The following is a 13,859-nucleotide window of genomic DNA, read 5'->3' on the forward strand; positions in this document are numbered from 1 at the left end:
TGATGTGGTATTTAGGCAACGATGACTTTCAATATTGTACTCTTTTTGGTATTTTGAACATAGTGATCTTTGCTATCACAATTTTTGTAACCACTTTTTGAAGCTATGCAGACATGGTTATTGTTTTGGTCACAAGTTTTGGCTATCGATGTGATGTTATGGTTATAGCAATTATGTATATGGTTACGGTGTCATCGGTTATGGTGTTGGTTACGATGTCACAGGATATGGTTACATTAGTCAGTTATGGTTATGGTTATGGTTACGGTGGCACAGGTTATGGTTATGAATTATTGGTTATGGTTATGGTTACAGTAGCACAGGTTATGCTGGTTTGATTATGGTTATGCCGGTTTGAGTATGGTTTATGCCGGTTTGGTTATGGTTATAATTATAGTTATGGTCACAGTGAGGTAAGGCGTTGTCGGTTATGGTTACAGATTGTTGGTTACATTGATGATTACAAGTTTTGGCTATCGTTGTGGTGTTATGGTTATAAAGATTATGTATATGGTTACGGTGTCGCCGGTTATGGTGTTAGTTACAGTGTCACAGATTATGGTTACGGTGTCACCGGTTATGGTGTTGGTTATTCCGGTTTGTTTATGATTTATGCCAGTTTGGTTATGGTTATGGTCACAGTGAGGTAAGGTGTTGTCGGTTATGGTTATGGATTGTTGGTTACATTAATGATTACCGGTTATGTGTATGGTTACGATTATGTCACTTTAGAAAATCTTCATGGGTGTTTGTTTATTTTATTTATGGTTATGGTTACGTCGGTGACGATTACGATTATGATTACCAGCTATGTGTATGTTTACAATTATGCTGATTTAGGTTATGTTGGTAAGAGAGAAGATGCATTTTGGAAATTTTATAAATTCAAGTTGTAGACAAGGTGCATTCTGGATTTTTGGTAAATTCGGGTAGGATGGGTTGTAAATTTGGAAAGGTGAACACTAAACCATATGGTAAAGACACATATAACATCTAAACCAAATAATTTCTATTCTACATCATTAAGGTGACAAGGGTGAACATAAAACCACACAAAATCTTGTCCCTAAAAAGAAAACTTTATATAAATTCCAATTGGATTGGTGGATTTTGTGTGTACATCAACAAAAGTCTCATCAAAGAGGCTTGGGCTCTAAACATGTCTCCTTCTAAGGTGACAAGGGTGAAGGTGTGTTCAGCATCAAGAGCGTCAACATGTTCGCATGATAAAATGGTTGCGCACAAGCTCCTTGCACCATCACAAACTTGGACATGCCATCCAACTAGACTATTTACATTTTGTATTCTATTGTGGCGTGTTGATAAGGGGACTAATGCATTACATGTATGGCAGGAGGAGGTACTGTCAGGGTCCACAAAAAGAGTTTTTGTACAACAATGCGAACAAAAAATGCGTGGACGCTCATCAAATTGGATGCAATTGCGAGCACGTTGATGCTTTCTTTTAAGTTTCCCATATCTTCACCATTCCGCACTGCAGAAAAATGTTGTGGTTAAAAAGACACTACAGAGCATTAGAAAAACAAATAGGCTATACTACATGATACCTTCAATACGTTTTTGAAATGATAGAAGTTGAACCTCTCTTGGTATCATAAAGAAGCAGTAGATAGTGCGATCAAGCATAGAAGCATTCTCCATTTGATAATTTTCTTTTGAGATTGACATTTAAGCAACATGTCAAGAACTTCCAATATCAAGTAAATCCTCTTTGCAACACTCTAGAACAAGCGGATGAACCGGAAGGTGGTAGAGGTCACTCCTACTTCGTGGAACATGGACATCATGAAGGGGATGAATGTATATAGTGACCTCATCCCCATTAGTAGCCATTTGTACTTGCACTTTGAATGGGCATCCACACTTCTTTGATGTTCTCAATCTTCGTATTTTCGCTGCGCTCTGGCTCCCTACCCCTATGAGACAAGTAATCAATTGTAATACTTGACAGGCGATGTCTCCTTATTGATCGTGCCATAATCAACCTTGCTGGGTGCTCAATCATAAGATGCTCTAGTTGCACGCCCACATCGTCTCTTGTTGTATGTATTTTGTACAATGGGGTATTGTTGAGGTCAACGGATTGTTGAGAAGCAACATTGACTTTCCTCTGACGGCCACACCACATGACAATACATATTCTTTGATATAGGACATGGGAATTCCACCACGCTCGACATCAATACACCAAGTTGACCTCAAGGTATCAAGTATAGTTGCTACATCCTTGTGATTAGCACTGTCTTCCATGCAATGTGCTTCTCTAACAATATATTCCCAATCCTCAACACATGGAATCCTCAAGAGTGGATGTGACTTGAGACATAGAACATCACGTCTTTCATTCGTCGCCATTTCTTAACATCAAGCAATCCTTTAGAATCACGAGACTTTAGTGTATCCAAAAATAATGAAATATCTTCTCACAAAGTCTTGACCATTAATGCATATGCATCTTTAGTAAACGCAAAATACCTTGAAGACATGTGTAAATCCACGTCAGGTGATGTATTGCTCTGCACATTGGATTGGTTGATATCCAAATCAGTGGGAGTTGTTTGGCATACCCCATCTTCATCATCACTCGCACTACTAGATGAGCTCTCTTCTCCTTCGTAATTATTGTTGTCTTCACTTTGAATGTACCACTCCATGGTGTTGCAAGGGGAGGGGAAGGGTAAAAAGGGAAGAGAGAGAGATAAGAAGACATTGAGGCGCAAAAATATGGTGTCAAAAACCCCCAAATCGGCCACAAACTGCTTACCCATATTTACCAATTTTTTCGAATTTACAAAAACGCCCGAATTATTGACGTCGTATCCCTCAATGAATTGACACATGACATGTGGTCTTTAAAAGCTCTTAGACTTTAAGTAGTCATAAATGTGGATATATTCTTCTCTTGTGTTTTGAAACTACTTTTATATATCTTTGTCCTACTCCAATTCCCACAACCGATTTTATTCTGTATGCATTGATGAGCACCGTCGTACCCGAATTTACAAATTGCCGTCGGGTCTTAATCAATGGCCTTGGATAAAAGATCAAGCCTAGAACTTTTTCTAGCCATTGATCCCATTTGAAGAGGCCCGTGCCAAATAGTGACGAGGGTTGTAGGCCTAGGCCTACTCCTCCCGGTTCACAACTACCAAGTCCCCATGTGAACTGGCGATTTAAAACTTGTGTCCAAGCCTCAACGGTTCTTTTCTTCAAGTGAGAGCCAGAGCTCTCTCTCTCTCTCTCTCTCTCTCTCTCTCTCACTCACACACACACACACACACACACACACACAGAGCTTAAGCCCTAAGCGCTAGCGTGCATGGACGTTTGGAAGCCTAGTGGTAGCTTTGCCTCTGGCTTGGTAAGTTCTGATCTTACTCGAGCGTTCAATTTCCATTATCTTCTTGAAAACAGTGATGGGTCACTTGGAGATTATGGCAAATCTCGTTCTACGCCTGCTGAAAGCTGCTGCCCATTTTCCTGCCACACTCCTCACATCACATGGCTGCCTTTAACTTGCGATCGTCTTTTTCTTTGTCTAACATTGCCGCTTTTCTTTCCATTAGCTTGCGAAGAAGCATGAAAAGGAACAGTTTAAAGCGCAGGAGAACTCGGAAACTACACAAAACCATGCCATCAATGCAGCAAAATTTTACGGATCAACTTTCTCCACTCCCATCAAGGTAATCTATTTCATGCCAAAGCCCATTTATCAATGGCTTCTTCTTTACACTATCCTTGTTTGACAGATTTCTCACAGAGCATCTTTGCCTTTACATATGCTTGCTGGCATAAGCTTGCACATAGGGTGCACATCTTTGCGCTTTGCGCACACGTAGACAGAAGCTTCGTTAAGGTTTACGGTTGATCAAATAGGGTTTTCAGCATGATTAAAGGACAAAAAACCAAACATTACACACGATCTGTCCATTTTCTGATGTTGTGATTGTAACTGGAGTTATTACCTGCAAGATTTGACATGAAGAAAAATGCCAATGCTGTGGAACACACACTTCTAGTGTTCTTAGTGTTGATTTGAAATTCATAACTGTTTGACGCGTATGCAGACTTCATGTGGCAAGCAAGCACCGTCCCTCACACCAGCCTCCAAGCTAGGCTATCTCTCAGCTAGCGGGCACAAGAAGCAGGAACCTAATGGTGCATGCTGGAAAGCTAGTGAGGATGCAGTCAACAATAGAATACCCCTTGGTGCCTGCAACAAAAATAGAAGCTTGTTTTTGCCGTCACCTCATGAGCCACTTTGCTCACCTGCATTCAAAGCAAACCCAAGAAGAGTGCTAAGAATACAAGCAGAGCTCCTGCCATCTCCAAGAAGGGTACCTGTGAAGCAGAAAAGCGGTGAACCCATGAATGCAATGTGGCTGTCCCCCTTTTCTACGCCTAAGAAGCATCCATGTGCAACGCCAATTTCTACCAAAGCACTTCATGCTACTTGCCAAAAGGATGATGGACATCACCATGATGCACTTCAAAACAGAGAGGACATGATTGGGCATCTTGGAAAAGTGCTTGCATGGACGCCTCAGCGGACACCAATATCAGCATCCAAAAGAGTAGGTTATGGACTTACTGCCACTTGTCAGAAGCATAATTCAATTGAACATCATGATGGATGTGTGAAGAGTAATGCGTTATCCAAAAGGTCGCTTGCATTCACATACCAACAATCCCCATGTACCAGTATATCCAACAAAATGGATGCATTGACTTCGGTGGAAGATGATGAAGTTTATGATGGTATTGCAAAGCACCATTATGATACTGGCTGTAAAGAGAATGAACTGAAATTGGACAGATTGGCTCACCTAAGGAGCGTGCTTGCATCCTCGCCTCATCTCTCCACGCCTGCAAGAAGAGTGCTCGTAAAACAGAAACCAAAACAACAGAGTGAGAAGGTTCCTTCACAGCACAAGAAGAAGCCAGCTAGAAATGTTTCTTCCTCTAAAAATTCTGAGGCAATCAAAAGCAGAACAAATCGAGAAAACCTGGGTGCTTTAGATGCAAGAAAGGAAAGCGGAGATAAAGCGAACCAGGGATATGGTGTTGAGGAGAAAATGGTTGGTGAGGCAAAGGAGCCAGATGCAAGTGAAGGTCTGGATCAAGCACAGCCACCTTGTAACGATGGTATTGATGCAATACATATCGGAGACTTGAAGCAGCAGGATGCAAGAGAAGGCACAGATGAATCGAAGCAAGACTGTGGTGATGGTATCGATGAGTTAAGTGTTGGTGAGTCAAAGCAGCATGATACAAGAGAAGAAGGCACAGATCAAGCAAAACAATGTGGTGATTGTGTTAATGAGAGAAGTTTTGCCAAACAAGCTGCAGGAAAAGAAGCCACAGACAAAGAAAAACACAAGCTTGGTAATAAGGGTGCTGATAAGATGGGTGTTGGTGGTGACTTAAAGCAGCACAACGATGGTACCGCTGATTTGAATGCCTCAAAAAGGCTGAAGCAGAAATCTACCACCAAGGTTACTGGCTGTTTCAATTCAAAGAGTTTTGACAACAAAAAGCCAAGTAAAAAGATCCCATCCTTGTCAGAAACTCCGATGCACAGCTCAAATCTGAAGCATTCTGAAGAGAGAAAGCCAAGGAGAAAGACATCCTCCTTCGAGACTCCAAAGGGCTGCAAGACAGGCCAAAAAGCAAGACTACGGACCTGCCAGGCTATTGATGACTGAATGGGTAATTAGAAAGACAATGGGGTCGATTTGCAGGAGCAGAGTTGATGTCGATTTACTTCACAAAAGATGGACCTGCAAGGCTATTGCTGACTGAATGGGTGGGGATGATTTGTAGCAGCAGAGTTGATGTCGATATCATTCACAAAAGATGGATGTTCAGAATGCCATTAATTGGGTATTTATTGTAGCATGAAATGGGATTTCATTCACAAAAAATGGATGTTTAGATTGCCACTAAATGGGTCCTGATTGCAGCATAAAATGGCTATCAACATTGGCAACAAGAATGTGAAGCAATTCTGAAGCAGCCACGTGCTTCAACAATGAGAACAAGGTCAATGATTAAATTGTCGATGCTTTCGAGAATATGCCACCAGCGACAAATGGTGACAACTTATCATAGTCATGATTAAATTGCCAGTACAATGTGTGTCAAAAACACTCACATGGCTTGCTAGCTGAAACAAAGATAAGTAAAATGTCAGAATGAGGCCTCCATATCCAGTGGGGTTATGCTTGTGGGTGCTTATATCAATTTGATCCATGTCAATATGTACAGATAGGACTTCAGATACGTGAGCTGCTGCTGCATGATTCCCAGAAAGTTTGAGGCCTGATTGATTACACTTTTCACTCTCGAAAGGATCACCGAAGAGGCAGCACCCAATTAGCTTCTTAGTAGATCTTTGCAGACGCTTCTTAAAGTGGACCAACTAAATTTTGGGTGCCCCTCACCTTAAGCGCAATGGAAACATAAGGCTTGTGGTAAAGAGGCCAATCCCTTTTTCTTTTCTTTTTTGTGCAAAACTCACAATTGTGACTGGATGATATTATCACAACCAAAAAAATTACAAATTTCTGTCGTGCTCGTGACGAGCCATGACAACTACTATGGCACATAACTACATTGGTTGATAGGAGAAAAGGAATAAGTGCACCTCTTCACCCAAGGAGGTTAGTCAAAGGGGTGTTGAAGATCGTGTTCCAATCATCAGATCTTGTTTGCTTCTTAATGGTGATGATTGTGCTTCTGCTTTCTTGGATTATCTTTGAGAATTTAGTTGTTATAATGGTGTTCTCGAATATGCAATAGTTCCTTGCCTTTGATACATGTTTGAAGTAGCAAAATCTCACTATTGTGTTATGATAAGAAGCACTTGACTCTTATATACTTTCTCTCCCACGAAGAGATCATTCTTGTACAATCTAAATTTTCAGGTTTTTTGTCCATTTGCAATTTTTTTTTGCCAGACACACTAATTGTTGGGCATTCCTTGAAAAGATGAGCAAGGTCTTCCCTAGCGGATCTGCATCGTGGGCAACGATCCGGACCAATTCCCCTAGTGAGAACCTTCATGCCCAGTCGGCAAGGCTCCCCACAACACCTTCCGTACAAAGGCCTTCATCCTATGTGGCCAATGTAGGTGCAATATGTGGGTTGTTTGATGCACATTTGTAAATTCGAGAGATTTGATAAATTCAAGGGAAAAAGTAAATTCAAGGAGAAAAGTAAATTCGAGTAGGCTTGTAAATTTCGGTTCGTCCAATGCACATTTGTAAATTTAAGAGATTTAATAAGTTCAAGGAGAAAAGTAAATTCGAGTAGGCTTGTAAATTTGGGGTAGTCCATGCTCCATGCCTTGAACCCATGTCCTCCCCATTGCGAGCCATGTGCACTAACCACTACGTCCGCTTGCGTTTATTGAAATATAGGGGATTTGAGCATGTCATATTGTAAAAGCAGATTGATTAGTAAATTTGGGACAAATTTGTAAATTTGAGTAGATTAGTAAATTTGGAGCAACCGTCAGATCTTATGGTTTATGATTGACGCGTCTCTTGTTTTTCAAATAGCCACATAGAAACTTGTGTAGAGAGAGACAGCCAGATACACAAATCAACATGGTTTTACATGGAACACCGAATGCGGGCTACATCCATAGAGAAAACTTATTGTTGCAGCTTACTACTTCACCACACACTAAAGAACTGTGAAATATCCTCATATAATGTATATCGACCATCTTTGGTTATACAAAACCATATCAAAAAATGCACCTATTTCTAGCCTTTGGCAGCATCGCTCCCTTGAATCCCCTATGAGACAGAAATAAAGAGAGAGGTCAAACAAGCATGTAGTGGAAAGTGATTGTTAAGCTTCACAACCTAACAATCTAACACTTGGAGATTGATAACTTAGAGGAGTTAGTAACGTGCAGAAGAACGATCTTCTTTCATGCTTTATTAGTATAGGTAGATAGAAGCTAGACGCTCCTCTAGAGTTAGTAACTTGAAGAAAAACGATCTTCTTTCTTTCTTACTCTATCATTACAAGTAGATAGAAGCTAGATACTCTAGCTTCTTAATATAGGTAGTTGGAAGCTAGACAGCTTCTCCTTTGTGTCGATCTTTGCACAACCTAACAATCTAACACTTGGAGATTGATAACTTAAAGGAGTTAGTAACGTGCAGAAGAACGATCTTCTTTCATGCTTTATTAGTATAGGTAGATAGAAGCTAGACACTCCTCTAGAGTTAGTAACTTGAAGAAAAACGATCTTCTTTCTTTCTTACTCTATCATTACAAGTAGATAGAAGCTAGATACTCTAGCTTCTTAATATAGGTAGTTGGAAGCTAGACAGCTTCTCCTTTGTGTCGATCTTTGTAGGGATATTCATAGGATTCTGTCAGCCGGCTGCCAAGCCTCACCATATCGATGCTAGCAAAGCGAGAACCACAGACATAAAATATCAATCCGTGGGACGCAGTTGACCTGACTACTGCATGGAGGCTACAACAGATAGCTAATCTCTCAGAAAAACCCTTTTCCAAGTGTTCTCTATCCTATCTTTCTCAAGTAGTTGTCAGTTAACGAAAGCTACTCAATACGGTCGCTAGTCTATCACATCACTTTTGGAATAGCTAGGAGTTTCCGAATGGACCCAAACTTGCAACATTAATTCAGTAAGTCATATTAGACGAACTCAAGCTCAAAAATGTCAGTTTTGACACTTGGACAAAATCGCGCCTAAAATAAACAGTAAAAATTAGGTTAATTGTTTTGGTCTCCTTATCATATTATAGCATCTGTAGACCATGCTATATCCCCTTCTATCTTAAAAGTTGATTTAGAATGCTAATTTGTGCATTATGAGCCGAAATAGCTCGTAGATGAGTATATCTAAAAACAAAAAAATGATGCAAGAAACTTACTTCAAATCGAAGGGCTTTTACATGTGAGTCTGACGCACTTAATAGAATGCCAATGCGCAACCGACGAGAAAGAGATAAGAGAAAACAAAAATACTGGTAACGAACTTAAGAGTTGTACGCTCACTTTCATATCCAAAAGTTAGGTCAAAATTTACAAAATTTTGTTTTTATACCTTAGCCAAGGTTTAAGAAATGAATCCCTATTTAATTTGGATAAGTAATAAGGTTAGCAACTGCAATTAATTACAACTTTGGAAGCCCCTAGTCCCTTTACACTCTTTGGTACACAATTGTGTTACATTTTACAAAACTTAGGTCAATCCCTTTTTTTTTTTTTTGGCAAAACTCACAATTGTGAGTGGATTATATTATCACAACCAAAAAAATTACAAATTTATGTCATGCTCGTGACGAGCCATGACAACTACTATGGGACATAACTACATTGGCTGATAGGGGAGCCACCCTAAGAAAAGGAATAAGTCCACCTCTTCGACCAAGCAAGTTAGTCAAAGCGGCATTGAAGGTCTTCTTCCATTCATCAGATCTTGTTTGCTTCCTAATGGCGATGATTTCCCTCTTGCTTTCTTGGATTATCTCTGAGAATTTAGTTGTTATAATGGTGTTCTTGAAGATGTGGCGGTTCCTTGCCTTCCATACATGTTTAAAGCAGCAAATCTCACTACTTGTGTTATGATAAGAAGCGCTTCACTCTTATATACTTTCCCTCCCAAGAAAAGATCATTCTTGTAGAATCCAAAAATTTTCAGGTTTTTTGAACCTATTTACAAATTTTTTCTGCCTGACCACTAATTGTTTCACATTCCTTAAAAAGATGAGCGAGGTCTTCACTAGCGGATCTGCATTGTTGGCAATGATTCGGACCAATTCCCCTAGTGAGAACTTTCATGGCAGTCGGCAAGGCTCCCCACAACACCTTCCATACGAAGGCCTTCATCCTGTGCGGCCAATGTAGGTGCAATATGTTCTTCAAAACTGTTTTCCATCTTGACTCTGATCATTGCTTACCTAATAATTTTTTGAGTGGAGCTACGGTTGAGGTGTTTCGGGTCGTCTGATGCACATTTATAAATTCGAGAGGTTTGGTAAATTCAAGGAGAAAAGTAAATTTGAGTAGGCTTGTAAATTTCGGGTCGTCCGATGCATGTTTGTAAATTCAAGAGAATTGGTTTTGGTAAATTCAAGGAGAAAAATAAATTTGAGTAAGCTTGTAAATTTTGGGTCGTCCGATGCACATTTATAAATTCGAGAGATTTGGTAAAATCAAGGAGAAAAGTATATTCGAGTAGTCTTGTAAATTTCGGTTAGTCCACCCTCCATGCCTTGAACCCATGCTCTCCCCACTGTGAGCCATGTGCACTACCACTATGTCCACTTGCGTTCATTGAAATATTGGGAATTTGAGTATATCATATTGTAAAAGTACACTGATTTGTAAATTCAAGGCAAATTTGTAAATGCGAGTAGATAAGTAAATTCGGGGCAGCTATCAGATCTGATGGTCCATGATTGACGCATCTCTTGTTTTTCAAATAGACACATAGAAACTTGTGTAGAGAGAGACAAATAGGCAAATCAACTAGTTTTACATGGTACACCGAATGCGGGCTACATCCACGGTGAAAACTTACTGTTGCATCTTGGGCTGCTTCACCACACGCTAAAGAACTGTGTTGACCCTCACGCACATTCCTATCACCTACGACGGACGCCGTATTAATTCGGTAGAGTCAGGTACCGGGCTTGTCAGTCCAATAGGAAAAGGGTAAGAGTGATCGCCGCTGATGAGAGGTGCACTCTAACTGGAACATTCAAGGGTTAGTTGGCTAAGCATGGACGCCCAAGTGTGAATGGGGCGAGCTCATATAAAAGTCAACTAAATTGTCACTCATTCTCTCATTTATGCAATTGAAGAGTGCTCTTGCTCCATCTCCATCTTCTTCTCCTTGTGTGTGTGTGTGTATGCGAGAGAGAGAGAGAGAGAGAGAGAGAGAGAGAGTGCGATCGAGCATTGCGACGACGTCACGGTGGCGGTGAAGCGGTTGAGCGCGACGCAGCGGCGGCTCCTTCTTCTTCGCCGAGGAATCCTCCAAGACAGCAAGCGTAGAGCAGTGAGTGACACACCATCGTCATCTTTGGGCTAGTTGCATGCTTGGAGCCATTTGTGGCTCGCACACAGTGTATTAGCAAGTCCCTTGCATTGACACGTGCGACAGACGCGTACATTTTTGGCACCGTTGTCGGGGAAATGCCATACACTAAGCTTGAATAGCACTCTGTGCTTCTTTGTGGTGTGTAGCAAAGGTAGAGAAGGAAGGTGTGTGTGTTGAGAAGGAGTTTGTTTTGTTGATGTGTATTGTTTTGTTACTAAGGAATTGAAAGGTACTGTGTTTTTTCTGTGATAAGGTGTTAGGATTAAGGTAGTAGATCCATATTACTAGTTCTGTGTACAGTAAGTAGTAAGTAGATATGTTAGAGCTAATGAGTTATTGTAGTAGTGTGTTACTGTGTAACAATAGTTGTGCTAGTTGTAAGTAGGTAGGATAGGTGTGTGTGTGCTCGCGCGCACAGTGCGGCCGCGGCGACCTTATCCCAAAAAAAAAAGTTAAAAATTTTAAAGGTAGGACCGGGATCGGGAATATCCCCCAGACCCAAGCTCAAGCTCACGCTCAGGCTTAGGCCTCATTCTCCCTTTAAAATTACGTATTTTAGCCACACGTAGCTAAAAATCAACCTTTTTGAGGACCAACGGAGCTTCACATAACCGAACGTTGTGCTGTAAAGCACACCATGACCCTCTGAGTGATATGCTCGTTTCGAGCTATCGCACACTTTAATAAAAAAACTGATCATTAAAAAATATTTAAAAAACATCAAAAAACGAGTGAAAACGGATGCCTAAAAAAGTAAGCGGTTAACCTTCAAGGTTATTCACCGACGCTTGTAGGGTACCAAAGGCACATGCATCTACGCTTTGGTCTTGTGCTATAGATGGAGCAACTAGAGAGAATTTTGACTTACGCAAGTTCTCAATATCCACCTACCTTAGGTTCCGAGCCCTCGGTGGGGACCCAAGGTAGTACAAACCAAGACCCAAACATAGCGGCTAGTGACTCTTCTTTCGACTATGACGTCATGGAGGGTTTCCCAATGCCTAATCTTGATAGCTCAAGCCAAGACATACATGCCATGGGTTCGCGGTCTGGGCCGAGCGTGCTTAGCCGCTTGAAGGAAATCTTTAGTAGAGCCACTTGCTCCAAACATGGAGCTAATGATGTAAATGAGGGGGGTGGGGAAGTAAATTCTCCATTCATGACCAACGTAGACCCTATGCCCTTAGAGAATGTGCACGTGAATACTCCATTCACCACACCCCCTGACTCTTTAGAGCTATTCGCCTCTGAGGTTATATTACCTGATGGTAGAAGCGTTGCCGAAGTGCAAGAGGTTGAGCGATATATCGTCGCGGCTAAGGAAAAGGAAATTGAGAGTTTACGCAAGGCGGAGCAACGAAGAGAGTTAAAATCGAAATCCCCTATTTTAATATCTTTGCTAGGAGAGCAATCGAGTGCTCCTGAATTAGCGACCACTAAGGGTCAACCCATAGAGAGCAGCATTGCATCTAGCTGAAAGGACACCCCTAGCACCTCAAGCCTAGATGGAGCGTTCTTAAATGAGAACTGGGAGTACGAACTACAAACAGAGACTCTAACCAACCTATACACAGGTCACACCTATCACGTGGGTTGATTAGAATGTCCTACAATCCACAACGGCGGATGCTACTAGTGTGGAGGATCAACAACAAAGAGTTTGTGAGGTCATCCATAGGGTTATTGAGCTGGAGAGACAGAACAAGGGAATCCACATGCCTTCAACGGGTCTCATGAGATTCTTGGATATAGGGAAGGCTAAAAAAAAAATCTTATCGCAAATGGAGATTCCCTCGGTAAGTCCGATGGATCCTCCATATGTTGTTTCGCCAGGGGTCTCAGTACAATATGAGCCCACAAGTGATAGCTTTACCTTTCCAAGTCTAGCTCATCTTTCCCTTGATGACACCACGGCTACCATGCCTACCCCAATGATAGGCATGCCGAGAAACACGCCATGGACCTCATTTGTTAGTAAAGCACCGCTACATGGTAGCTCAATGCCTGCAACAACAGTACCTACAAGTGTGTACCAATCGTATACACCCAGGGTCCTCGTACTCATGTAGTTCCTACCCCTCCCATTGTTTCAACTACCTATGCTCCAAAACCACAACACCCAAGATCTTATCTCCATAGGACCATACCAGCTAGCATTAGCATGTCACATCCAACGTCTGCTATGTCTAGGGCCACACATATGAACTATGGACCGCCACATGGCACAACATTGTACCAAACGTGGAACCCAAGGGCTTGCTATGCGCCAAGCCCAATGTCAATACCTACTCCACATGTAGTCTCTGGAGCACCTTCACCCACGATGCCTGCTCACTTAGGTGACTTGGCAACATTTGCTCAAGCTATCGGTCGATCTATCGCTAAGAATATGCATAACACGCCTGGTAGAGAGCCTAGAAGTAAGGCAGTACAAATAGCCAAGCTCACACAAAAATTTAGTGGAGATGGGGATGTGAGAAAGAATATTGAAGTGTTTGAACAAATATGCGATTCTCTAGGAGAACACACTGACCTGCATAAGAGTAATGCTTTAAGCCTAATCTTAAGTGGAAAGGCTGGAGATTGGTATAGAACCCTAAGGGTGGAAGAAAAAACAATTTACCATAATCTTAGGAGACTGTTCTTGAAAGAATACATACGAGAGGAAGTGCTTTGGGGTGAAGCCTCTCAGCTCCAGAAAGCCCAATGAGAGGGAGGAGAGTCGGTGAGAGACCTTATTAG

At 41.4% G+C, this 13,859-nt stretch overlaps 1 protein-coding gene across 2 annotated transcripts; it reads left to right on the top strand.

Annotated features, from left to right (window-relative positions):
• Positions 1-3,230: 3,230 nt before the first annotated feature.
• On the top strand, positions 3,231-6,799 carry LOC147440729 (uncharacterized). Of its 2 annotated transcripts, XR_015184284.1 has the most exons (4): positions 3,231-3,382; positions 3,588-3,704; positions 4,089-5,904; positions 5,985-6,799. XR_015184284.1 is itself a non-coding variant. In XM_086482568.1 (3 exons), the coding sequence occupies exons 1-3, from the start codon at positions 3,341-3,343 to the stop codon at positions 5,724-5,726; spliced, it is 1,797 nt and encodes a 598-aa protein (XP_086338694.1). In that variant the 5' UTR covers positions 3,231-3,340; the 3' UTR covers positions 5,727-6,799. The 2 variants fall into 2 exon arrangements, 1 of the variants encoding a protein (XP_086338694.1); XM_086482568.1 differs by having other exon boundaries at positions 4,089-6,799.
• Positions 6,800-13,859: the final 7,060 nt, after the last annotated feature.

Source organism: Adiantum capillus-veneris, chromosome 15, assembly GCF_014529385.1.
Source record: "Adiantum capillus-veneris isolate H3 chromosome 15, ASM1452938v2, whole genome shotgun sequence".
Classification (NCBI taxonomy): domain Eukaryota; kingdom Viridiplantae; phylum Streptophyta; class Polypodiopsida; order Polypodiales; family Pteridaceae; genus Adiantum; species Adiantum capillus-veneris.

Coding starts and splice junctions, on each gene's coding strand:
- LOC147440729 (XM_086482568.1), top strand. CDS start 3,341: ATGGACGTTTGGAAGCCTAGTGGTAGCTTTGCCTCTGGCTTG. Junction 3,383..3,587: donor GTAGCTTTGCCTCTGGCTTG/GTAAGTTCTGAT, acceptor TCTTTCCATTAG/CTTGCGAAGAAGCATGAAAA. Junction 3,705..4,088: donor CTTTCTCCACTCCCATCAAG/GTAATCTATTTC, acceptor ACGCGTATGCAG/ACTTCATGTGGCAAGCAAGC.